Source organism: Calonectris borealis, chromosome 7 (assembly GCF_964195595.1).
Source record: "Calonectris borealis chromosome 7, bCalBor7.hap1.2, whole genome shotgun sequence".
Lineage (NCBI taxonomy): Eukaryota > Metazoa > Chordata > Aves > Procellariiformes > Procellariidae > Calonectris > Calonectris borealis.
In genome coordinates this window covers 15,616,129-15,643,848 of record NC_134318.1, presented here as the reverse complement: position 1 = coordinate 15,643,848, position 27,720 = coordinate 15,616,129, and the positions used below count along the sequence as shown (strand labels likewise).

General features: G+C 37.1%; 1 protein-coding gene across 1 annotated transcript; it reads right to left on the bottom strand.

Annotated features, from left to right (window-relative positions):
- Nucleotides 1-757: 757 nt before the first annotated feature.
- Nucleotides 758-19,095, bottom strand: MAT1A (methionine adenosyltransferase 1A). The gene is made up of 9 exons (XM_075154354.1): nucleotides 18,774-19,095; nucleotides 11,368-11,445; nucleotides 10,375-10,497; nucleotides 8,529-8,641; nucleotides 6,856-6,999; nucleotides 5,894-6,112; nucleotides 2,738-2,920; nucleotides 2,133-2,266; nucleotides 758-1,515 (listed from the first exon to the last, which is right to left on the bottom strand). Exons 1-9 carry the CDS (start codon nucleotides 18,865-18,867, stop codon nucleotides 1,413-1,415), a joined length of 1,191 nt encoding a protein of 396 aa, XP_075010455.1. The 5' UTR covers nucleotides 18,868-19,095; the 3' UTR covers nucleotides 758-1,412.
- Nucleotides 19,096-27,720: the final 8,625 nt, after the last annotated feature.

The window sequence follows — 27,720 nt, the reverse complement described above, 5'->3', positions numbered from 1 at the left end:
GGATAAATGTGATGTCACATCCTCCCAATTTAAATAAATCTGGGATTAATCCACAGTCCTTTGCAAAAAGTAGTTTGTCAATTTATATGACAATATAGCGCATGAGCACAGAAACATCCTTGCCCTCAGTCTAGACCATAGCCAACCCACCACGCACACCAGCTACCTCGACCTGTCAGAAGGAGAGGCTGTCACTGTCTCCAGCAGGAGTAACAGGGTACCGGTACCCAGACTTAGCAGCTGAGTGCTGGCACAAACAAGCAAAGGCCATGCTTTCTGCACAGACTTGCTCCCACAGCTGTGGGACACACAGCCATCTAGCGGCTAGTTCTTTGGTGAGAGACTGCTGGACAGGGTAGTGTCCAAATTTTAACCTCATGCTATATATATTTGTTGATGTTTTGCAGTTATTTCTATGCACTTTATTTTATTCCAAAATTACATCAAACCTAGCAAGCCATGCAACAAACCTAACACCTGGGAGCAAAAATTACGAGAGAATACTGTATAGCACAAACCTAAGAGTTAAAAATGAAAATCTAATACTTTTTCACCAAGTTTCTATTAATCACAAGGACTAAACAGTGATCACACATTCATATCACAATTCATAAAGATAAATTCATATCACAATTCCAAAAATCTAATAAAATTGAATTATGTTGGTAAACTAAAATCAGTATAAGGGCTGAGTTGAGGTGGACAATTACACTGCAACATTGAAAAAAATAGACAAAGAGGCACCTTTACACACATGGTAGGAAAAATCCTTTTATTCTATGATTGTTGTTTTATAGGAGAACACGTATGTTTCAAAAACACAGGTAATTGAAACACAACAGTAACAGCACATACCCAGTGAAGGTGATTTAAATATTACATATATGTTAACATCATCTACAAAAGAGGCTGAGATAGAGTTATGTGGTGGTCAGCCTTCTCCCATCAAAGCAACCCCCAGCTGTATGCAATGCTAACTCCACTAAGGAAATTGGACCCAGAATTTCCCATTGTCTAATTAGAAGCAAGAGAGCTGCTGATCCTTAGTCAGAATTGGGAAAGTCATCTTTGCCTTTGCCCATGAAAGGTTTGAGGTTCAGCCATTGGTTTGCGTACCTGAGTCATACTTTGCCTTTATCAAAAGAACCAACGGAGCAGCAATAAAAAGTAAACTGTGTTTTGTTGTCTTATACTGATTAAAAAAACCAGACTCTGTCCTTTATATCTTAGATAATGAAAGATACTGAGGGTTAAGAAAAATCAATTTCCAAGAAAATATCCTCTTCTTTCTTTCCATTTAAAATCTAAAATTCCTTTTGTTGAATACAAAGATGTCAAATTTGATTTTCGGAAGCATCCTCATCATTAGTGGACTTGTCTTCCTTTCTGTTTTTGAAGGGTGACTGCTAGTGTCAAAACACAAGTTTTTTGGGCACCTCCCATGGGAATTCTTTTCTTCCAAAGTGACCATAACATGCAGTCTTCTGGTAAATGGGCTTTTTTAGGTCCAAATCCCTGTGTGTATAATAAAAAGAAGAGAAAATTCTTCACATTAAGGTACTTCATGATAGCTACCATTAAAATCCTGATGTTGATATCCATTTCACACCCTTAGTCAAGCAAGCATATTCTGGAGATGCAAGCATACCAGTGAACATGTCCAATGGAGAACCATAAAAGTGACAACCAAACTGAAATGTGAAGTACTTTAGGGCTGCAGGAAAAGTCCTTATTATTGAGAATTATTAATTTTAATGGAAAAGATGAAATAACCTTCAATTCCTTTTGTAAAACAAAATGTCTTTTTTCACAGCAAAGTAACTTAAAATTCTTGGAATACAAGTTATTTTATTGGAATTCCACATACTATATAAGGTCAAATGCTGAAAGCATATACTTCATATGAAACTTGAAAAGTACATCTGTTATCTTCAAAGGTATGGCAGCAGATCCATAAAAGTATCAAGTGTGAAGACTGACAATTACAGAATGAGAGAAAGTCTCTTTTGTACTGCATGGAACAATCCCATGCTGGTTCAAGAGGCTGACTTTGTTAACACCTAACGGTTTTGCAAGAAACCATTTCTAGGATGAGATCACCAAGATGTTTTCCTTTTTGTGTGTTTCTATACCTGACAATGACTCCAGGCCGAAGATCAAAGTTTTTGTGCACAATGTCTAGCAGCTCTTTCTCTGTTTTTTGCGAAGTTCCATAAGTGAACAGTGAAATGGACAGTGGATGAGCTACCCCAATGGCATAAGAAACCTATGGCAAAAAAACCACCATAGTTAGCAAATAAACATGGCACCTCAGTGGGCAACAATATGCAACAAAAGAAAGCATTCATTCATGGACCATCTTAGGATAACTAAGGCCTCTCCTTCACTTCCCATATTTGCGCAATCTGTATTTGTAGAAAAAAAGAGAAAACTTTGAAAATGCTGAGGTCTCTGGTTTCCATGACAGTAAGTGTCAGAGGCTTGAAGGCTCAATAAATGTCCAGAAAAACAGCCAATAAAATGAAAGCTAAATAAAAAGTTCCAGCTTCAAGAAGCTGATAGGCTATTAGTGACATTACAGTGATCTTGAACCAAGCAGATCAAGGTCTTCCTTTCTTCAACCCCAAGCCATCACCAAGACTGCTTCTACTATGGTGTCTCGTACGATGTGTATTCAAGGTAAAGCTGAAAAGGAAAAAATCTTTTTGGGAAAAGCAACATTCATAGCAAACCATACCTGAACCAGAACACGGCGACAGAGCCCAGCTTTCACAAGAGACTTGGCCACCCAACGGGCTGCGTACGCAGCTGATCGGTCCACCTTCGTATAGTCTTTGCCAGAAAAGGCACCACCTCCATGGGCTCCCCAGCCACCATAAGTATCCACAATGATCTTTCGACCAGTAACACCAGCATCACCCTGAATCAGTAAAAGAATTAGTCCATTTTACAATCCATTTTAATTTAAGTCTCAAACAAGGCTATGCATCCTTCAGAAGATTACAACAACATGTAATTTCATCACATATGGATTGTTGTGGGGTAACTGAAGGAATGAACCTGTCTCACTGAGCTACAACAGTGGCTATAAATGTTCTTTAAAGCCAGATTCATAAGACAAGCCATTCACGAATAGTGTTTGGTAGTCAAGCAAACAGATTTACACCCAGATAGCTAGAGCATGCACTGCCTGTTTCAAAAGTAAATATTCCAGACAATATGGGAACTTTGGTTTAGAAGTTACCTATCTACCACATCCAAACTGAATACAGAATATTGCTAATAAACTACGTGCTATATAGGAACCATTGAAAGATTTTACACTGTTAAAAAAAAAAAATCAGGCTTTCATATCTTTTGGTCAAAATCTGAAGTTGTGTGGATATTAAATAGTAGACATCTTTTTTGTATTTACCATTGAAAGGTATGCCAGTGCTACCTTATATACCATTACATGGAGGCTGGCATCCAACACTTCCAGTGCAGTATCATTACAGAGACTGTCATACAGATATGTACTAAAAACACATTTCCAATCCCAAAATATTTAGTCTAATTTAAACTATACACAACAGGTATGATGTGGTAGGCAGTTATAGGTCATTGGGAAAGAAGGATTACTTCTTTCTAAGAACAGATACTTACAGATGAGTATTCTAAAATATTAAATAAGGAAGCGCAGATAACCTTCTAACTGCCTACACAGCTAACCTGATTACTCCTCACAAGTACTTGATATTTTCATTTGATCTTGGTTAGCTGATCAGTACCCGACTAATTGTCTGGCCCCCCAATTTACTAAATGCTTAAGCTTTCTGGTATGAATGGAAACATGGTCAAATTTGAAATTCAGTCTCCATCTGTGCAGGCAGGTTTGAAATTCTTTGTATACAGAATATCATGTCAGTAAAATTCAACTGCTGGAACGTTTGCACAGCAAACACAAGTGGAGAGTCAGAGAAGAAAACCTTTGGCACTGTTTGTTCCATTCTCCTAAGAAAAGTAGCAAGATGTAAATCTGAACTGCAGGTAGCTCAGCGTGTCTAAAGGATCCTGTCCTCCTGGGGTTCTTCTGCTTGACTCAAATCTTAATTTCTGGTGGCACAGACAGTTGCAATGAGAACACCTTGTGTGCCATCACGACTTGACTGCAGAACTGAGTGAGAGGAAGAGAAATGGACAGGAAAGGAAAAAAAACACACCTCGTTTTAAAGGTGCTGAAAGAGCACAAATGCATTTGGTAAAGCATGTGGAAGTCGCTTTTGCGATAAGCTGTAATTTCCTCACAGTACCAGCGGGTGTTGCTGTTGGGAAAACGGTGATAGCAGCAAAATTACTAATTTTGCCATAGCCAGAATTCAAGGTACCACTGTGCTCGAAAACATAAGGTGAAAATCCCACGTGAAATACATGTGTCTTCTTTAGATGAACTGAGCTGGAGATTAAGACAGCCTTCCATAGCTAGCGTTGTTAAAAATAAAACTGAGTAATACTCTTATGAAAAGTAATCAGAAAGTTCAAGACATAAAAGACAAGGAAAGGTTGCTGCAATGCTATTGTAAATTGCACAACTGATGATAGCAGTTGTAAGGCCACGGACACACAGGCAGATTGACCCCTACTAAGTAAACTTATCCCAGGTTTAAAAAGCTGCAAACATACACTGCAACGTGCCTGTGTTTGTATGCGCAAACATAAGCAATACAGTTCTACCACAAGAGTAGAAAAGGTATTCCTGGTTGGCTTACCAAATGTAATTATATTACATTTTTAAAAGGGTGTAGTTCAGTGCACACCTGAAAGATTTACATTTTTAATGGGTGCAGTTCAGTGCACACCTGAAATTTTTCATATGTGTGGCCTTCTTTTTGCACGTAGCTATGATGGCTGCATTGGTTCACTTGCTCCAAGTTACAGCTCAAGTTTGCCTCTCCATTTGTCCATAGTCTAGGATGTGAATGATACACAAAATTACAGTGATATAACCAATTCAACTACACAAAAATACATTTTTTGTGCAATCATTATTATAATGATTAATCTCAACACCTTCCTACCTGTTCCATGGCACTAATGTAAAAAAGACACAGCACCTTAGAAAGAATTCTGGCAAATCCCAGTAAATTAATGAATTTGAATAGCAAAGGAAAAAACAAAGTCTACTTGGATTTGTTGTAAAATTGGACCTAATTTCAGGAAGGCGCTTTGAAATTTTACTGTGATAGTTCTGAAAGGAACTGAAGACTAAAACATTGGGAATGGTGAATTTGTTTTAAAAACTAAATCTCAAAAGTCCTCATGCTTGGTGGACGTTCTGCCTGACTGCTGTGAGGGCAGGATCAAATTATAAATCCCAGCCCCTGCATTGCCTAGATAAAGCAAAAGCAACATTTATTTTCACACCAGGAGAAGCCTACCAGGGCCTGATTTTCAGAACAGATGAACACCTTCAGCTCTTTTTGGTGTCAGGTGGAACAGTGTGAGATATACAGATCTGAAAACCAGGTTCACCGTAAGAGAAGTAAACCTTCTCTTGTCCATATCTCTATATGGCATGCCTTCCATGAGAAAGGATTGCGTGTCTCACTCAGTGCTGGACTCGAGAGGAGAGTACAGCTGGGCTGTACATTGCACACGCAATATAAGATTCAGCTTAACTTCCCTACCAAGTCACAACACGTGTATGATATAACCATGCCCTCAAAGGTTACTTTGGACCTGGTGCTTCTCCCTGGGTGCTTCTCCCACATACAACTGCAGTAAAAACTTCCACTAGACACCTTGCTTCTCACACCTTATGACAGACATGCCAAAAAGCTGAGCATTTCTTTTAAGACACACACCCAATGACAAAGGCAAGCTGATAAAAGCATCAAAATAATACAACGCAAACCTGAGGCCCTCCAATAACAAAACGTCCACTAGGTTGAAGGTGATAAATAGTTTTCTCATCCAAGTATTTTGCAGGGACAACAGCTTGAATCACACGATCATTCAGGGTTCTGCGCATATTCTCCAGCGAAATGGTTTCATCATGCTGCACAGATACCACAATGGTGTGTACACGCACTGGGATGACTGCTCCATTCTCTTGAATATACTGAACCGTGACCTGAATAGAACAGAGAGAGGAAGAAAGAAAAAAAAAATACGTTGCTATAAAACGTATTACTGGTCTATATCAAAAGTCATGCTATGCTATCCCAAGAGCAAAATTGTAGCAAAATGTCAATGCTAACTTTATAATGATCACTGCTCACGTTGTTGCCAAGGTATGAGAAATGAAGCCTACTTTCTCATTCTTCGTTTTCGCAGTGGTGAGAAGAAAACCAAAGACCCAATATGTACAATCTGATTTTCTATGAAATTGCCCAAAATTGCCCAAAATGTGTCTTTCGGTTGGGATTTCCAGCTAAACTCCAAAGCCTCAGAAATTTACATTCTCAGTGCATCTTCAAAAAGGCCAGTCCGAATCCCTAAATACAAATAAATCCTTTGGATTTCCTGTCATTTTTTGAATGAGCCCAGACCACTTAGGTCTGAGGGGTTAAATGTTTCTTGACTGATAGGTGGTTAAGTGCTCCTAGCACTCTGATACAGGTTAACCATTTTCCAGCTGTCAAGGAAACAGTATTATAAGCAGTGGAAATGCTTTATCTGCTACTTGTAGGTTATATATCTGCCACTTGTAGGTTATCCTGATACTCCAAACACCATCAACTGCTGTCTTTAAAGATATTTAAGATTTCTGTTAATGAAAAAGTGGTAGTTTTCAAATATCTGGACTATCCATAAGTGACTGGAATGCTATTGCGTTAGTAAAACAGAAAAAACTGGAATGAAATTAGGATTTACCTGTGTTTTAGAGTCAGGCCTCAGCCAAGGAAGTTCTCCATTACGCCTCAGCTCTGCTAACCTGGCATTCAGTTTATGAGCAAGAATAATTGTTAGAGGCATACATTCTTCTGTCTCATCTGTTGCATAACCAAACATCAAACCCTACAGGAGGAGAAGAGATACTTCAATCACTGTTAAAAGCACCCCAACCAAAGGCAACGAGATTTCATCTGAAGCAAAGAGTAAACAGTACCCTCAGGTATACTTTCTACTATTTTACATTACAGTCCAAGAAGCTTAAACTCAGGTCAGGTTCCAGCATGTTATAGTGCAATGAGAAATAAACTACGTTCCTAGAATTTTTCACTGAAAGACTGAAGGTTTACATGTTGAGCTGGAAACCTGGACAAAAACAGAGATGTTTCTGCAGAAAAAATCAGGTTCTTTCACAGGAAAAAAAAATCTGTTTGAGCAAAACAATTTCAGGACTATTCTGTCATAGGAAAGGTGTTATCATTAGCCTGGACAGGTTGTAGAAGCTTTTACCTATGAATAAACACATGTATACAGCAGCTTACATCTGACATTTTAGTGGCATAGGATTTTAATACTACATAGAGGATGTACCGTTCAGCAGTTTAAGGCACCTGCCTCAGATTTGCAATGCCACACACTTCTAGTCACAGAAGTGTTATTCAGTCATGTTCCCTGCATCAGAACATTGTTTGTTAAATAGTTATCAGCATTTTCTTTCTCCTTATCCAGTGTATGTTGTGATACAAAAAAAATAAAGACAGGAAGGTACTTCCCTTCCCTGATGGGAAGGGAGGCCATCAAAGTGACAAAGAAAGTCAGATATCTTTTCATCTTATGTAGTATTATGTCCCCATGACAGCATAAAAGCATTTTAATTTAGTCCTCAAGGGTTTTTTGAACAATATTAGCTTGGCTCCTGGACTCTGATATCTCCACTTATGGTTCTCAACAGCATTGCTATAAAATAGATATTATTACTAATGATAACTACTGTAAATGTTAAACTCACTCATACTGGCATCAGTCAGATTATGGAGTTTTTATGTTAGCATCTTTCTCTTGGGAACACACCATAATTATCTACATGTGTTATTTAGCTCATAGAAATGCAGCTTGGACAGCCTTAATTATGTGGAACACCTATTACAATAGCTGCCTCTGGGAAATAAGTGAGAATTGAAAGTACTCTGGCGTATTTGCCTTCATTGTACTAATGTTGCAGACAGTTGAAACCACCTAATTTTTTGCTGTGTAAAATCTCAAGAGCTCTGTGAAAGCAAAAAGATCCTTTGTTTATTCCATCTTACAAGTCTGGCTGCAAGATGAATGGTCTAATGAATCTAAAGCTACTCAACAAAAACATGAAACACACAAGCAAAAAACCTTTGCAGAGTTCTAAAGGACACATCCTCAGCTACTACAAACTGCCAGAGCTCTCCTGACTTGCATGGAGTGCTCTAACAAACACTAGGCAAAAGTCTGCCCTCAAAGAATTTCCAATTGTTTTAATAAAAATATGGTTTTTATTCTGGGCTAGCCCAAGATGGAAGTGTGGAAATCTTCACATGGGTTTTGATTTAGAAAATAGGGCAATGAGATGGGGTAAACTTTCCATTCAAACAGCTTTGATGTTTTACATGTGATATCATGTCTACCTGATCTCCAGCACCAACATCCTCTTCATCCCTGTGTAGATGAACACCTTGGGCAATATCAGGTGACTGCTGTTCCAGTGCCACCAAAACATTACAAGTTTTGAAGTCAAAGCCTATTTGGAAAAAAGAATAGTGGCAAATTAGCTTTTTCTGTCACAATTAAGGAAGGTAACATGGAACCATACGTCAAAATTTTCATTCTGAAGGATACCGCATTCAGAGCTCACAACGTAACTGCTATTTTCAGTTAAATTTTTTGTCAACACAACACTTGAAACCTTTTTTGGGAGGGGGTGGCGCATATAGGTTTGCCTTCATTGCTTGTTACTGCTTGTTTTCTCTTGCATTGGCACCCTATGCCAAGCCAATTCAGACTATGAATTGTTAACTGCAGAAAACTAGTCAAAAAAGTAAATAATCAGCCTCTCCCAAATAAATAGTATTAAAAACCTCTATGTAAATTCCTAGGAGCTGATGTTTTCAGCAACTGAAGGCTCTGCTCTCTGATACGTTATTTGTAATACATGTAAAGCAGCGTCTGTACCTAAATCTCCCGTGGGAGTTTGCGTGGGAGCCACAAACAGAGAAAAAACCAGACTTGACTCTCACAGCAAATCTGGAAGTGGGAATTTACTTCACATTATTTTCAAAGACCAAAAGGAAGGTTTTAAAAAGAAACTGAAAGACTGACAGAAGATTGTGGCAAAATTTTCCACCTGTTCCTAGGTATATTAATAGTAACTTGCTTCCCTCCAAATCTAACCTTTCCTAGAACTGCAGCTACTGGCAGCTGCTGACCAAAGTCATGTTCAGCCAGTACGACATATATACATGTCCATATGCATATGATCCATTTGAACAATGCTCTTCTGCCTCTTTTAAGTAGGCTATGTAGAGAAGAAAATTATATTTCTGTGTGCAATTGTTTGTTTTAGCTTTTTGTTTTACTTCTGCATAGAAATAATTTTTTACTGAGTCACTGCATCTCCTCTTATAATTTTTGGCAGTTAGGATAAAAAGGAGACTTATGGCCTACTAGATTTGCCAGGATTTTCTGAAAGCACTGCTCTTACGTGATGGTGGAGGTAACCTGCAGATGTGCTTCTATAATATCCTCCCACTACAATCTCCCTGTAAATTCAAAAGCAATTAAAGGACTGCAGGAAACAACTTCTTTTAACCAAAAGCTCTTAAAAGATATGCTTCACTGTAACAATATACTTGGAATATTTGTAATCTATAAACAGATACACGGCAAATCAGAAAGTGAAATGTGTCTGGTATATAAAGGATTTCATCTTTTTCATCATTTGTACATTACACAAACCAGATTTGGACTGCACACTCCTCAGCGTAGGAGGAGTTGTTCAGAGCTAACAGAGCACCTTGCACAGTGAGAACCTGCTTTAAACCTGGGAATTCTAGATGCTACCACTGTACAAATATACAATGGTACAATGAAATGAACAAGGTTTCTTCTTCCCTCTCTTTTGCACCAAGATGCATCAATCGGCTTGCCAAATGAATAACCGAGATTCGAGTTCTCACAAGTTTGGAGGGGTGGTAGATTCTGTGGTTCAAGTTGCAGTTAACTATTCTGGCCTAATACCACAGTTCAAAGTATATTCTGCCCACTCCCTTTCAGTTTTAAGTAATATATGATGGTTTTTCTACTTACTGGGATAAAACCAGAAAGTGTATCACGTAGCACCATGTAAGCAGCTTTCACACAGGATATTCAGTTTTTATCAGGCTTGCTAAAGCCCATATATGGAAGTGGTGACAGACCTGTTTTGCAGTTGCCTATTGCTTGCTCTTCAAGGATTTCATGAGTTTTTCCACCAACCTTTAGCTGAATCATCATAGCCAATATGTCTAATTGCATCTCGGACAACTCGTTGATAATCCACAATAGCACGAGATGTGATCTCCCCACAGAGCAACACCATTCCTGTCTTACATACTGTCTCTGAAAAGAGAGATGAAAACAGGATTACAATAGCAGAATAATCCAGCCCACTAAGACAAATAACTATGTTTGCGATTATTTGTAATTTTGAGAGATCTACTGGATATCTACAGTGTAAATCCTTTCTACCCATATTTTTAGCAATATTAGCTCATTCTACAACAAATTCTTTTCATATTCACCATATGTCTGAAAGTAAGGAAAATACTATTATGTGCAATTTACAAATGGGAAAATCAAAACACTGAGCATGATTCGGTGATATGCACAGATTTTAGGGAAATGTAGCATTAAGCTGTGATTTTTAAATCCACTTAATCCTTAATCACTCTAAGATACATACTGAGGTTACATAAAACTCATCACTGATCGACTATTTTGAAAACTTGCCTCCAGTCCCAAAAGGAAGAATCTGAACATGGGATTTAGTTACATAAAAAATGAATTTGGGTAATGACCTGAGAGTTGATGGTACAACTCTTTCTGAAGAGATTTCAAAAAATAAGCAGTTATGGGGACTTGGACTGGAAAATTAGTACTTTATTAAATATAGTAAATGAACTTTTCAACAAAACATTCAAATATTCTTTCAAAAATCCACTGTAATGAAGCCCAATCTGTTTCTCTCAGGTAAATTCAGTCCACACACAAAATTAACTATGCTACCATTCTACAGCCTGGTTAAGCTTCAGTCTTTATGAAAGCTTTTACTGTTTCTTCTCATCTCTCCTTCTCTTGAAGACTGTAATTCTTGTGCAATTTTTTGAGAGTAAAGTGAGTTAGCAAATGATAGCATCAAGCTCTATGCAAACATCATTAAAAAGAACGGTGACTGGGTGATGACTTAAAGCAAAGCAGTCAACAACTTACCACAAGCAACCTTGGCATTCGGGTCCTGTTTGAGATGGGCGTCTAGTACAGCATCACTGATTTGATCGCAGATTTTATCTGCAAGGCATCAAAGTTGTGGTTCAAAACCATAGTACTCAATACAAAACATGGACTGTTTGCATCACTTTGAATAGGTAGGTGTTTCAGCAAGGAATTCTTTTATCGCTTATTACTGGAGTATTTAAGCTAACTATATAGAAAGACATATGAAACATCCTGCAAGCAAAGCCAGTAGATACGATGGGGAATTTACTTACTGGTATAAACTAGTACTGACTACAACTTTACCCACAGTTTTCTGCACTTAAGTGTGAAACAAGTATGTTATGCGTTGAATCACCTGAGAGGCTAAGAGGCTTTACTCCCAGCCTTCTCCTTCTCTAACACCACAAGCCAATACAGCATGCACTCCACATCAGTAGTATTCTAACATGAAGGTGATATTCCACCATCAACTTCCATCTCCCCAACAGAAAGTTAGAACGAACCTGAACAACACTGCTGGCAAAGCCCGAGAAAGAGTTTAGATCACTACAGATAATGCACAGCTCAGAGTCAAGTACCTGTTTCAGGTTTACCTCTTCTCACTGCTTCCTACCACCCTGCGATGCCATCTCCTAATAATCCCTGCAATCCACCTGAGACAGGGGAGTGAGCAGTGCACACAGAAGCAAGAAGGGGTTACCAACTGAAGTTTGCCTGAGATAAATCTTGAGTATATCTTCAGTTACATTCCAAATACAAAGGTTTCAGCTCAGGTTTATCATAGTAACCTTTTCTCTTTTTCTTTCTTTTTCTCTTTACCTTTTTAATGAATAATGAATTGTAATCAAATAATGTAGCTAATCTAATGAACACAAAATGGCAGCACCCATAATAATGCCTTCCATGGGAAAATGGTAATTTTTCTCATATGTTTTAATTTTATTATTCTTTAAAAATGTCTAATATTGCATACTATGTTTAGATGTTGCCATAACATGCTGTGTGGCAAAATAAATTAATCTCCTGTCTTGACATTTGCAACACAATCTGTTGGAAAGCAATGTTTTGTAAGAGTATGTCATTAGAGACTTTTAATACATTTAACCTCAAGTAAAAACAAATTCTCATTTATTTTCATGAGGAAGGTGTACATTTAGCTAAGAAGGACAAATCAAAGACTAGAGAACTAATGTGATTCTGACACTCTTATCTCCCATATTAACCACTTCAACACAAAAAGAACGAACGCAAAAGACAATTAGCAAATGTAGGCTGCATTGGAACTTTCAGTCTTGCAAGAACTTGCAAGAACTGCACATGGATTACTAAATTTGGGACAATTATTACCAAACAGGAATCAGACACCATTCTTGCAATTTAGTTACAAGTAAATGAACCCTGTTTAGCAAGACTGGGGACAAAGGTGGCAGAGTGATTAAAATGTATCTCTGCTTGCCCTCTTCAAAGATTCCATCTTTATAAGGAAATACAGCCATATTTTCAAGCATAAAAGCAAACATTATTGACAAAAATATGTCATTTTTGATTACCTGGGTGGGACAACAGAGCAACTGGGATAGGATGACCTTCTTAGTGCAGGTCCAATGCCCTGCAGTAAACTCCTAGTGACCGGGACTGCTTTGTAGTCTTTTTTTCACCACCCACAGTGGTGTGTGTATGCCAGGAACAACCTTTATCCCTGTCCTTGTTCCACATGAAACATGTCTCACTTGCATTAGATACCAGCGTCCCATGTTTGTCTAAGTTTGTCTAAGATATTATATGCATTCTTTCTAAAATGTTCAAGAAGAGTACAGGTAATCCCATATAATTAATTCATCCTAATTTCTCCTCATGGCACCTATCTGGTATGAAGAACCTTATGTTGGTTTTGCATGCTGTGGTTGAAACTAATTTATGAACTAAAACTTTCATGAAACATTTCAAGGGAGCACTAGCCATAGTAGGCAGCGAAATCAATAAATGAAGATTTAACAGGATGTTTTTGTGGTTTTTTTCTTTTTCTGTATGAACTGTATCATTAGTATCTACAGTATTTAATGAATATTGGTAGGTAGAAAAGCAGCTCTTTTGCTTCTTCTCAGAGAAATAACACAGAAATAACACAGAAATAACACAAGCATTCATGAACAAAAACCATAGTCTACGTTTACACAAGGGGAGAGTTTGTCTTACAAAACTGTTACTCTGAAAAGATCATGATAGAAAACCAGATGAACAGTCATCCATAGAAATGAAGTTATCTCCATACAATAGCATTAGTGAGACTGCTACAGAAATACTAGATTTTGGTGGTGGTATTCCAAAGATGATGTTAAGAAGCTGCAGGAAGGTTTAGGACAGACTGAGAAGAATGTTCAAAAATCAGAAAAGTATATTTTACAGGACAAAATCAATCAAGCTCAGCCTAGTTTTGAAAGACTGAAGGAAAGGCAACATACCAGAGGAAATCCTAATAGACATTGGGATCACAGTCTCTCAGAACCTAAAAATAATATGCTGAGAGAAAAGTTTTTGTCTGATGGACAATAATGTAACTACAGTTGATAGCTGGAAATTAAAGAGACAGATAAAGATTCAAAAAGGAAACTCGTAAAAGGGTGAGAGCCATTAAAACCATTCATCTAGAGGCATGCAGGATTCCTTGTTCCTTCAAATCTCTAGAGGAAAATCGGGTATCCTTTTAAAAGGTATGAATGAAATTCAACCATCATTTACTAGCATGTTTGAAGAATTCTTGCATGAAATATTATTACCTGTGTATGAAGGTCAGACCAGATTATATATCAGAGGTTCCCTTCTGGTCTTTAAAATCTATGTGAGAATTTAATCAATTAAAATAATAAATTAGAATAATTTAATCTACTATGTTGATAACATACCTTTAGATTAAAATAGGCTGAGACAAATCAGTTTGACAATTCATATCATATTTGATTGTTGGTGCAACAACCAACAGTTCTAGTGCAACTAGATCCAAATACAGATACATCTATTAAGACTGGAAAGAGAAATCTAGCTGGATGATTGGCTGATTAATGCATTAAATTAAAGGCATGTCTATTAGTAAAGGTCTCTGGTGTAAAATAAAACCCGGCATTCTATTTTTAGCAATGCTTAGCAGGCTTTGTGCACTCTTCATTCTGTTATTTAAATTTCTCATCTCAACCATCCCATTTCTTTTATTAGCTGTTCAATGTGACAGGATATTTGTCCATTATTTCCTTCCTTTTTTTTTTTTTTTTCCCTTCTTTTTTGGAAACAGGGAAAGCACAATGGACCACCTCTGGCATTATTGTCTAAAAAAATGATGCAATAGGTAAGAATTCAGTTCATGCATACCTTCATGTAGTGAACTACTATCCAATAGGATAAATATTGCAAAGGGGATGTCTAGGCTGAGGATTTCTTGATTGAGCAGGAAAGTTTTAGATAACCATGAATTCTTTTAATGAAATCAAATCATCCCACAGACACAGCCTCATGACAGAGATGCCAATTGGCCATAAATCAGCTCTTCCTAACTATAAAAGGAACGAATGAGTCTAGGAGAGCTGATGATAAACCCTGCTCAAATGCCCAGTTGTCAAATGATGAAGTAAAGGAGGCATTCAACAACAAAACTGATCTCCAATATTTGAAAGGAGCTTCACAGTTTTCCAATAGTTGGACATAAGTTTGTTACATCAATCTAGATGATGTAAGAGCCTAACATAAGCTGTGACATCTGCAAGTTCTCAGGACCTCCCCAAGAATTCAGTTTCACAGATTCACCACATACACACACACACAAAAAAACTATGAACAGCAGTAACAACTGAAAATTTAATTCAAAAAAACTCCGCCCTTTGAGGCACAAGAGGTACAACCACACTTCTGGCTTTGATGGTGTAGTAAATAATAAACATTGAACATTTCAAAAGGTAAGGTTGATTTTCTTAAAAAGCTGTGATCATCAAATAACATTCATCAAAATAACATTCAGTATTTTTAATGATACATTATTTATATCAACAGAAAAAATATTTTTAAGCTAGAATGTGAAATTATATATTCAAAATATATTCTCAGTTTTCTGGTGAAAAACTAAAAGAGTCAAGAAATGCAGATACTTATCATGAGCACTTCATCAAAAAATAAGCTTTCCACCAAAAAAAGTTTCACTGGAAAGACTTTGAATAGCTGAATTGTGCTGTATTACATTTTTCCTATTTAAAAGACTCTTGAGGAATGCTAATTGATAACTGCAGTGGTACTTCAATATTAACACTACACTGTTTAAATATCTTGTACATCTGTTCTCTTTGTTCAATACACAGTTTACTGAAGTATTATGTATATTGTTAAGTATATATAATGTTAGATATAAGACATGCAAGTATCAACTTGCTGGAAAGATCTGCATTTTCTGTTTGTTTTTTATTTTTCTTTTGTGATTTTTTTTTCTGTGAATATCCAGAAGATAAACATATGCTTTTAATATGGTTGAAAATCTGAGGGTGCTTTTAGCAGATGTTTTCTTTTATATTTTTAAAGATATTCCTTGATACTTACTGGAAAACTGTATGACATTCTGTTTGCAGGCAATTCCACCTGAAGTCACACCAGATAGGAGAAGGAATTAATCCTAAGTGGTTTGGCACCTATGAGACATTGTGGGTCAGAGAAACACACAATGCCTTTCAAAGCACAGTGAAATCATTGTGCAGCACAGGCAGACACTACTGGACAAAGCAAAATGGAGCAGTGACAAAAAAAAGCTATATAAAAAAAAGAAAAAATCTTTCTCTTCCCCATGCTGCTATCTATGTGCTTTTATTATATTGAAATGAAGAAGTCAAATGTAAGTCTTCAGAGAGTTTGGAATTTATTCCACTAAATGCCAGGATTAAAGACCTTCTGGAAGGAAGTCCCAAATTTTATACCCAAGTGATTTTGAAGAATTTGGACTGAGAAGATGGGATAAACAGTGTCTTCTATAAAGTCTTTGGGCAGCATAGGTAATACCTGTACGTTAATTATTGCCAGCTTCTACTTGCTTCTACGGAATTTGGGCTTCTTAGTGACATACAACTCTTAGGCATTGCACAGGTATAAGGCAGTTCTCTGTATACCCAAATAAATAAGCATGTAATTTCTCCTGCTTTTTTTATTAAGAAGGAGGTCTCCATTAAAGCATCCAATCCTCAGCTAATATAATCAGAACAATTCAAATTTCCACCAGACAAAGATCTGGTTCAGGATCTTTACTTCACATAATGCCCTCTAGCAAAATTATACTATCACATGCAGAAGAGAAATAATCAAGAACACACTAATTATCCATTTGGTATGAATCAGAGGAACTTAAACCTCACAATAAAATTCTAGCGCTACTGATAATGTCAGAAGCCCAACTACAGCCTCAGACACCAGGCCCCATTTTAAGAAACAGCCAAGATTTTCCTGGGTGATAAAAACCTAATGGCATGTCTACACCTCTCGTGTAAAACCACAGGCAGGGAAAAGGGAGGCTGGCCAGGATGTAAGGGCGACCAATTTGCTGTCAGAAACTAAAGCTATCGCTGAGACGATTAAGACGTATTGCTGGGCTGTGTTCGGGAACAGGAATTTGCAGGACCACCCAGAGTTACTTATTGTCCTCCCTTGATCTGGAAAATGTGGATCTTTCCTTTGTCATAGGCGTTTGGGTTTTCCGTACCCTACATGAAGACCTAGGCTGTTTAAGAAAGTGTAAGCACCACAGTCTTGAAAACGTTTGAGTAAATTTCAGCTTTCCACTCCCTCTACAATGAGCCTCTTGGGTTCCCACTTTGCATCTCACAGAGCCCAGAGACGTGGCAACCTCTGCCAGGTGAAAGGCTGTACGCAAATCTAACAAGTGGTAACACTGTTTCTCAAAGGCCTGCCCAGTATTTCAGCGCAGGAGGAAAATAATGCTCATGGGGCTTAAAAGAAGGCCTACTGAGGGCCAATAGAGTTTTTGGAAATAAAGAAGGGAATGTGAATAAGAACTGAAAAATAGGCCAAATTCTAAAACAAAAAACAAGACAAAAAGAGAATTGGTAAAGGAAGGAAGCCAAGGGACAAAGCTAAACCTGGGGACTCAGTTGAACTCTTCCTGTTCTGAGACTTATCTATTATTGCCCCAGGGGGATTAAAAATAAAATAATGATTAGAGTAGCATAAATTGTGATCTGTCATCTTTGGAAATACCATCATCAATTTAAAATTACCATATTGTATAATGTTATTTTTCCTATGAAACTACATTGCGCTACAGACGCTGGATGTAATTATATATAAATTTCAGATGGGACCTATGTCCCAAGGACTGAATGTAGCTGTCATTTTCCGACTGTGTTACATCAGAAAGAACCCCAACTGGCTTAACTTGATGTAGCTGCCTTGACATTGACAGGGATGTACTCAATTGCATCAGCCATGGATTTAATCTGCAGTAATAAGTTAATATTACAGAAAAGTATCACAATTATAGACATAAAATTGTCACTGCTGACTTTTTTATTCTCTGCTATGCAATTCCACCTATTTATGATTTACCCAGATAACACGAGTACAGACCTGAAAAAGCCTTATTCTAGCAAAAGGCACAGGACGCCAAATTGGCTTCTAAAATAAATACACTTTTCAGGACATCAAACAGTCTGTTGTCCCCTGGCCTCATTTGGGGGAACACTTGCTGTTGACATAACGTACATGTTTATGGCGGATCAACATTTGTTTTCAAAAAAATTGAACTAAGCTCTGCTGACCATACATAAACTTTAGCAAATAACTGTCCACTATTTGCTCAAGCAATTCCATATATTGCATCAGGTGATGGAATGGGGGGAAAAAAATCAGCAACTTTGCCATGTACAGCTGCTGGGACCATTGATTTTTAAAGGCTTTAAAACAGCCTGCTTAGAGATATTCCTGTCGTGGGTGACAGTTTTAGAGCATAGCATTATGCAGGACAGTTTCACAGGGCCCCTAAAGATACGGAACTTGAGAAGCAAGCCATGCATTCTTATCCATATGTGAAACTTGAGTCTATCAGAGATACAGTTGTGTCTCCACAGTAATACTGTAAGAAATTCAGATGAAAAGGAAGAAGCAGCAACCATAAACCCCACTGCCCTCCTCAGTGTAACACACGCCCTGCAAAGGCACGTAAACTCCTGTTGGATGTTGCCGAGTTATAGCGGTTCTATAGTCTATATGGACAAGGTCCAATAGAAATAAATTAAAAAGCACCCTGTTACAAATAACTTCTATAGTAAGATTAATAGCAGATGAGTTTTTCTTCAGGCTTTTAAAACATTTTAAATAAAAATATTATTCTTTGTACGCATTTGCCAGAGCTGGTTTCTTACCTGGATGTCCTTCTCCCACCGACTCCGATGTGAACATGAAAGCCCCTTCATCATCCAGCGTGTAATCACATAAACCATCCACCGGCCCATTCATGATTGTGATGCTTTTCCTGATGGATTATTATAAACAGTGGTTGAAGAGTTCCACCTTTAGTGCCTTCTCTTAAAGGAGAAGGTTCTTTATCAGCAGGACTATCGCTGTCTTCAATTATTCTCTCTTACGCTAACTTGAATTTCAGTGTGTGAAATCAGCATGTGCTTGCATCTGTGTATGCATGCAAGGAGTATGCATGTGCCTGAAGTCTGTATCCCTACCTAGCCTGATCTGTCAGTCCCTGAGCTGCTCCTATATATGGAAAAGTGAAAGTGCCTAGATAATCATGTGAGGAAAATGGAAGAGCCCATTTCTTGGCAGGGGAGTTAGTTAACTTTAGGATATTTCACTAATTAACTCAGTTCTTGGAAACATTCTGGATACAACCCTGGCAAGACTGGTTATCTTAGCAACTCAACTGAGCATGAAGTAATCCGGGAGTACTAGTGACAGTTCAGGTCAGCTGCTTCTTCAGTTTGTCTCTCCCCTAATTCTGGGATCTATGTTGTGCTTCCAACTGTGTGCTGTGGTTTTACAGGGATAGATAAAAAATCTGTAAATGCATGTCTTTCCTAGCAAGAGACTGGAAGAAGTTTGCTCTGCATCATATAATTGTATTTTCCTTTTACTTTTTCGTCTCTTGAAAAGTAGAATTCTCTCCTGAAATATTTTTTTCGTTTTCATTCATTCTTCATGCACCTTTGCGAGACAAAACATCTGATAAGATCTAGCATGATGAGTGTTTCTCATTTATGCAGACCTCTCCCTTCAGCCCTTGCTTTTCTTTTCCTCTGTCCTCTCTTCTATTAATTCAGATTCATCTTCTCTTTTTGTATCATTTTCTCATATTATATTCCATAATCCTTAGAAATACACTAACTGCCACATCTGAGTACTCAGTTCTCAGGTTCTGCTACTGAAAATTTCTTCTACAGTCAGATGGCTCATGTCTGGAATATGCTGACGGTATCACAGGTATGAAGACAGATGGTGTTTTGTGGGTATACGTGCCATTAAGTTAGTATACGAAAAAACAAGTAAACATACCCATGGGGCAGATCCAGAAAATGCCCAGCACTACTGCACCATTATAAAAAAGCGTAATTATTCTTAATTCCTTTACAGAAACCATTCTAGTCTCAGTCTCAGACCAAATCATTGGTCTAGCAAAATAAAAATTTCCCTTTACTTCAATGAACACTGAATCATACTCTTTTAATCATTCATTTCTATGTTACAGTAAAGTACCTGATACTTGGATTGGAACGAGTAACATACTGCTTGTTCCACAGCCCTTGCAATTTTGACAGCAATGAAATCCTTACCACTCTCCAGTTTAAAAACTGACTTAGTTTACTTCAAATCCTTGGTCAGTATTATTTTAAAAGATCACTTTATATGACCCCTTGGATTCAAATTTCTGCATTGCTACATATTTATGTAAGAATTCATTAGAATTTTCACTTTCTGCCTACATTCCTGAAAACAATAACCAATGCCTGTGAATGTTCACCAGTAATCTGCTGTAGCATTGGCCCCTCTCTAATTATCATTGACATAGAATCGTTCATTTCAGACATTCTCTTGTTTTTTTGTTGTACAGAATTCATTTCACGGAATGAAAAGCACTGGTTGCACTTAAAAATGCAGAATTCACACATCAGATACACGTTATGAGGCATAACTTTCTCTAGAGTAAACTGTCATCACCGCACTGACACAAAGATTCTATCCCAGCTTGAAAAAATTATGCATTAACACCAAAGACGACCAAAGAGTAACTAATTATATTAACCCTAGTTAATGGGTAACATTCAAAAATTATATTAACTGTGAAAGTAAAATAACACCAGTGATAAGCATTCATTCTTAAATGCAATTTTTTTTTTTCTCTCTGTGGAAGCACAGAAAGACATGATGGGAATAGATGAAACACCTCTGACAAAAACTCTTTTTGTACACATAGGAGTTTTCATTCTAATTCTACAAACAATCCTCCAGCAAAAGCAGACAAGATTGAATATTGTCAGTCTGTGAGTTCCACTCTCTCCTGCTTCTGGTTTTGCTTTTTCTTGGTTTTCAATGCCACTGAAGGACAGAAATTGTAGTTTGGGTATCACTGTTCTTTTTTTAAGGTAACACTTAAGCAGAATGCAGAAACAGGTCTCTCACATAATCTCTTATCCCATTAAAAATAAAAAACCACAAGCTCTTAAAATGCTGAAGAGTGCAAGTAATTTGACATACATGAGTAACAAGTTTGCAGGCCCGTTGTTTATTTTGCTTTTACAGTTCCCCCTTTTTGGACTCACTTCTGGCTAGTTAAATGCATTGGTCCTTGAGACCTTTGGAGGGTCACCCTTCATTAAAATAGTCTCTCTACTAATAGTATTCTTGAAATGCTACACAGCTGCATTTCACATAACTTGTGTAAAACCTCCAGTTTGAACTGCTTCCAGGTGTGGTTTTACTATCAAGAGCAACACATTTGCTTTATGGCCATGAAGCATCTCAGCATGTTCTCTTCTAGAACATCTGTGACCAACTCTAAACCACTGTAGTGTTAGGTAATGTTTAATTTGGCTTCTCTTCCCAGAGAATTTGACCTGTTAAATATTTGTAAAAAGGTTGCTCTACTATCATGTCTTTTTGACACAGATCTTGTGTCTGTGCAGGAAAAAAAAAAAAAAAAAGATGATAGTAAAATAGTCATTGGTATCAGTGTTTTTCCCTATTTCATTTTATTGATAATGACTCATCAATCAAGGTAATACACTTCCAAATTCAACAACTTTTTGGGATTGAGCCCCAAGAAAATCAGTTTCTCTGTAAATCTCTTCATAATTCCTATATTACCTATCATTGTATTAAGTATCTTTTGACTATATTCTATGACCTTTACTCAGAAGATACCTAATGGCAAAATCCTCTCAATCAGTATGACTCCTGTGCTTTGAAATGAGGCTAAAGATGGGAAAATCATGATGTAAAAACAACACTGTCCTTCTGTATTGCTGTAAGTATTTATTCATATTGACTATAATGTCAATCCCAACCACTGGAATAGCAATATGAATCTTTCTATTAACTGTAAGAGCCTTCATATTTGGCACCATCTCATATTTTTGCTACTGTTACTCATAGCAGTTCTGCAAAACTACCCCCCTTCTAGTTCATATAACACTTAACAGCCTTGATAAAGCCCTGAAAATAATGAAGTGAACAAGATTTAACTGAGAAAAGAATTTTATGAATGATTGCTATTGATGCTGCTGATTCTCTAGACAGATATGACTGATACATTGTCTTGACCCTAGACCTCTCATGACATATTCTCATCAGATCGTTTTACTTACTCACCTTCTCCTTTCCTACCCTTATCTGCTTTTCTCCTCTACTCCCCTTTCCTCAATTTGTCTTGCTTATATCTTTTTGGTTAAAACACATTTCCCTTCTTTTTTTTTTTTTCTTTTACTTACTCCTTTCCATCTCCTTATCTGTCTCTACTGATGTGCCATTTATGTTATAAACAACTGAGAATGGAGCCTATCCGGATGAATGATATCTGTAGAAATGAGAAAACAAGTTTGAGCTAATAGCTTACAAATAAAACACTTCTGACTGTCACAGCAGAAGGGGAAGGAAGAAAGTAGGTATCCTTAAGAGCTGGTCATCCTCACTTCAGCTGCAGGAGAATCATGATTTCACTGGAAGCAGTACAGGTTTAGACTCATTCACTCATACTGTTTCACCACCATGGTAACTTTTAGGTGATTTCTTCTGAGTGAGGAGGAAATCGTATCAAGAACTCTGAAGAACTTCTACATGACTAGAATCAGTCATGGGAAAACCATTGCTTAAGCTATGTAATTTGTCTCTCTCACCACAACTTTCAAAGGCAAAGGACAATGACTTGATTTGTAGAGAGCACACACTTCACAGTAACTTAAAACTACAATTCCATTATCATTAAAGGACCCAAACATGCTTAACTTTAACAATATACAGAAATAATTCATGCATACAAATAACACATAGGAAAGTGTTTTCCTAAACACTTCTGCTTTGTTCTCTCAACTTTATCATCAGATAAGACTTCATTTTACTAAAGTTAACTGTTTAACAGGCTAACGGTTTAAGTTTCTTATCTTGCTATTTTATTCTCACTTCACAAAATCATGCAAGGAATTTACTCCTAATTTATGCCTGTGGAAATAAAACAGTTTTCCAGGTGTTTATGAAAACAACTTTAATATTACTTTCATTTGTGCTATTTACTAGGAGTAGCTCATATAATACAAATAGTGTGTTTTCAAGAAGTTACTGCAGTTCAGCTTTTTGCCTATTGGAAATAAGCACTAAATTATGGAAGCCTCACAGGGATGTCTTTGAGGACTTTTTGGTTTGTTGGTGAAAAGACTTGACTTAGCCCATACATTTTGGTTTGGGGGAGGTGGATGTTTTGTTTTGTTTTTAAAGTTAACATAAGGAAGATTTGTTTAGCTGGGTTTATTTCTTTTGCATGAAGAATGACAAGCCTTGTCAGAGCAATAGAGTTTGAACATCAGGAACTCAATACAGAACTCCCACCTGCTTCAGAACTCTCACCTCTATCTATTATTACCTGAAAATGAGAGTGGCTCAAGGCCTCTCAGATGTGCAGGTGTAGAATTTCACTGGCCTGTAAACATTCAGGGTAAAATAAATATTGTGGGGCAGAAAAAACAGTTGTGATTGTAGAAGTAAAGTAGGTAGTACGTATTCTGAGATGGGTGTTTATCACCCAGCATTTGTTGCTTCATATCACCTTTCTCCTTCTTTGGAGCATGGGACCTCTGCACATTACCATAAGCAATTCAGCTCTTTCATTCTTGAGTTTTCTTATAACTTTTTGAGTGAATACCAATTCCACTCACAGCAATTTCTTGGTGTGCATTCTGTGTAACTTATTCCACAGTTACTTCAGCTTTAGAGAGATCCTCTGCTGTGTCTCCCATCTGACTTTCCTTCTACTCCCTAAGTCTTTCCAGGTTCTTCCATTACTAACATCAAAGAAAATAATTATTTTTGCTCCTCTCCCATGTGCTTGTCCTCTTTGCATCTGTTTGACCTCAAATTCTCTATTCTGACACATCACTGAATCATAGAATGTTTGAGGCTGGACGGTCTCTAGTCCAACCCTCTACTCAAAGCAGGACCAACTTGAACAGGTTGCTCATGGCCGTGTCATGAAATAACGTGCCAGGGCTTTATACATGAAGTAGCAACTTTGATTTGTTTCTTAGGAAATAATTAAAGCTACTTTAGGGGCTAAATTCTGCTTTCATTAAAGTCAGCTGTAGTCTTGATACTAATTTCACTGGGAGCATTATTTCCTCAGAACTGGGACACTAGGCAGAATTGAATACAACTTAATTTTCTGTTTATTCACTTAATAAAAGTCCTCAACCCCGAGATCATTCCTCAAGGCTCTAAACTAAACACAGGCATTTTTAACACCTTATAGATAGACACTTCAGTTTCCCACATAATAATGGTAAATAAAAAAGTCTCTGTTTTCTAATCAGTCTTCATAAATTAGCATTGTTGTACCAGAAATGGTGGAAAAATAGCAAGATTAGTTAAAGTTTAATGTTTCCCTTACACTGATTGGTTTTTATTGCTTCATTTAAACAGCATTAAACCATACTGGTATATAATTAGTTCTGCCTTTAGTCTTTGGCAGTTTCTCCTGTTTAAGTTATAAGCTCTACAGAGCAATGTACAAACATTTGTTTGTGTTACGTCCTTACATGGAGCCCTATTACAACAGAATCACAAATCCTCTCGGTCCTCCATAAATGATGAGGGGGTAGATGAGAAAAATGGAGCCCTATTCCATTTTCACCTCACACAGCAAAAAGTTTTTTCAGTTTGCAAACGTAACAGTGTGGAACTTGCAGATTTACCATTTTGCTCATAAGCTATTATGCTAAATTTAACAAATTAACCCATCCATTGTTAAAGTTATGCCTTGGACAGGAATGGAAAAGTCTCAATTAGAAATAGTCTCCCTTTAACTTTACAGAAAGCCATCTATGTATTTTCCCTGGATGTTTTTGTCACTTGTTTGGCTAGGGCAAGATTGTCATCTGACACGTAACAAAGCAGAACCCTTAATTTCAACTGCGTGGGGTGTGACCACACATCAGATACACACACAGTTCCTTTTTGGGGAATAGTTAGGACTCCTTGTTGTTAATGACAGGTCTGATCATCTGTCCAGACTAAACCCCATTACAGCCATAGATCCAGATCTCAAAAACCATTTGGCTAGGGAACTTCAGCTGTCTTCCAGCAGCTTGGGATCTGTACGATCTGCTCTCATGTGTCTTGTGACATTGTTAGTGTATATATGTAAACCATTAGGATTTCCTCAGTACCTTAGGAAACAGATTGATGCATTTAAACAGCCATTACTCAAGAGTTTTTGCTGCTGTGTTTCATAGATGTTTACAGTACAGGTGGTCTTTGGACTTTGAAACAAACATTGACTCTAGTACATGAAGTCAGGTTTTAGGAACTATCTGCAAGAACAGTTGTGGAATTTGTAAATTCTGGCTTCCTGACAAGGAACATTAGGTTAAATTCAGACACTTTTGACTTTTTCTAGCTATATAATGCCAGAAGAGGCTTTTTTTTTCATATGGTACAGGACTGTAATTACTTTTCTGAAACATTTAGTGATCAAACACCTTCATATAAGTCTACCCTATATGCATAGTGTATGTGTAACAATAACCAATATTTGCAGATGTACCTCTTTTATGCTCGCAATGAAAATATTTACATACTTGAACTGCTTGATACAGGAAAATGCATCTACTTACCCACTCTGTACTAATCTAGTAACTCATGCATTTTAGCAGAGTTTTACATTCATTTTGCATGTCTAAAAATGACTGCACAATGCTGTGAGCTCCAGAATTAGGCTTGCATGGCTATCTGGAGAAAAAGATACAACACACACCCAGCAGATTTTTTAGTCATGATTCCTATCTGTGGGTTATTCACAGCCTTTTCAGAAATCCTCACACCATCATTGCTACAGAGCTCAAATACACTACTGGTGTTCTGAGGTCTGCAGGAAACCACTAACTAAATAATCTGATTGGTCTGGTCACATCTTTCAGAAATCCCCCAACCTGACCTTGTTACCACAGTTGGTTCAGCCAGGGAAGGTTGCCATTCAAGTAGCAATTTCACATACTTCACCTGGGCAAATATATTAGCAAACAGCAAACATCATTATCTTTCATCTATGTCTGAAAGATTTCACTGCAACTAGTCATCTACCAGTTTCAGATAAACAAGTCTGAAATAAAACACAGCCAAAAAAAATTCTTAGATATCTGTCTAAACAGGGGACATTAGATAATGGATGAAGGGTATGAGCATCAACCAACAGAAGTGTATAAATGGTACTAGATAAAAATGCATACAGTATCCAGAGCACACAAACATTTCTACAGATTCCCATTGATAGATAGAATATGGAATAGAAAATTTCAATCTCACCAAAAGAACTTCAGGCTTATAGTCTGACATAGTCACAATCTCACAGTTTCATTAGGATACTCGTTTTTTTTCCAAGTCCTTTGCCCTGAAACAAATTAAAAGTCTCAGGATTTTTTCCAGATTTGTAAATAAATAAGTTTGGCTTCTTAAGACAAGGCAAATAAGAGTCCAACATCTATTACTGTGTGCTACTGACATTGTAAATAGCATTCCAGAAATGCTGCCTTGCAATTTTTTTCATTAGTTTTGAAACTTTGTGTTCAGAGGAAACTCTGGGGAACGTCAGCAAAAACTCACAAGATGTGCAGTGCAGGATATCACTACGCCCTCCCCCGCCACCTTTGTTTTGGTTTTATTTTCCAAAAATTATTAAAATTATTAGGCTCAGAATTGATTCATAATCAACTAGAAAGGAACAATAAGGGTTAAAAGGTTTCTGCAAACATTTTTTTCATATGCATAAATATATATATATTTATCCACATACTTCTACAGCGTAAGGAATTTTTCCTATTACTTTCTCGATCTCTAAACAAGTATTTTGACATCACAGGATGCTTGAAAGCACCTAATCATGATGATACCTTGAAATGAGATAGATGAGTTGAAGGTGCTTAGAATAATTAGGCTCTAAACTTTCAAGATAGTATCATGGAGCTTGTTACAATCATTGTTATAAACTTTCATATAAACTGGGCTAAGTGCACAACTGAGTCATGTTATCTATGCCATTGTTTTTGCAACAGAATGCTTATCGTGAGAGTGAAATGCAAGTAACATCCTTTTAGAAAGCAATTTTTTTAAAGTCATATGCAGGATTATCAAAGTTTAAAAATAGAAAAAAGAGAATCTTTTAGTGATCCTTCCAAAATGATTAGTAATAAAGACATAGAACCATAGAATCATGGTAAATGATGTATTGGAAAATACAGAAGAACCACCAAAGAACGCTAAACCAACCCAGGCGCTTCTGCTAGAATTAGATGTGTAACAGCTTAGTCTTTTCTGTGAGGGCAAGTTTTTACCCTTCTGCCAAATGGCACTAGGTCTAGCTAAGAACTAAAGTGGGACTTGTGAGGTGTAATAATCTCATTTTGACCCTTAGCAACAAGAACACTTTTAGCAAAGAGAAATGTCAGGGCTAAGAATATCACACCTTACCTGTTGTACTGAAACATGCAAAAAGGACTAAAACTAACAAAAAAACCTCCTGAATATGATCTGGTCTCAGTGTTTGCAATGTGAATTAAGACTATAAAATTCAAAATTTCATTCTTAAGGATTAAGACAGATAAT

Coding starts and splice junctions, on each gene's coding strand:
- MAT1A (XM_075154354.1), bottom strand. CDS start 18,867: ATGAATGGGCCGGTGGATGGTTTATGTGATTACACGCTGGATGATGAA. Junction 11,446..18,773: donor GGTGGGAGAAGGACATCCAG/GTAAGAAACCAG, acceptor GATGCCTTGCAG/ATAAAATCTGCGATCAAATC. Junction 1,516..2,132: donor CGGCCTGGAGTCATTGTCAG/GTATAGAAACAC, acceptor TTATACACACAG/GGATTTGGACCTAAAAAAGC.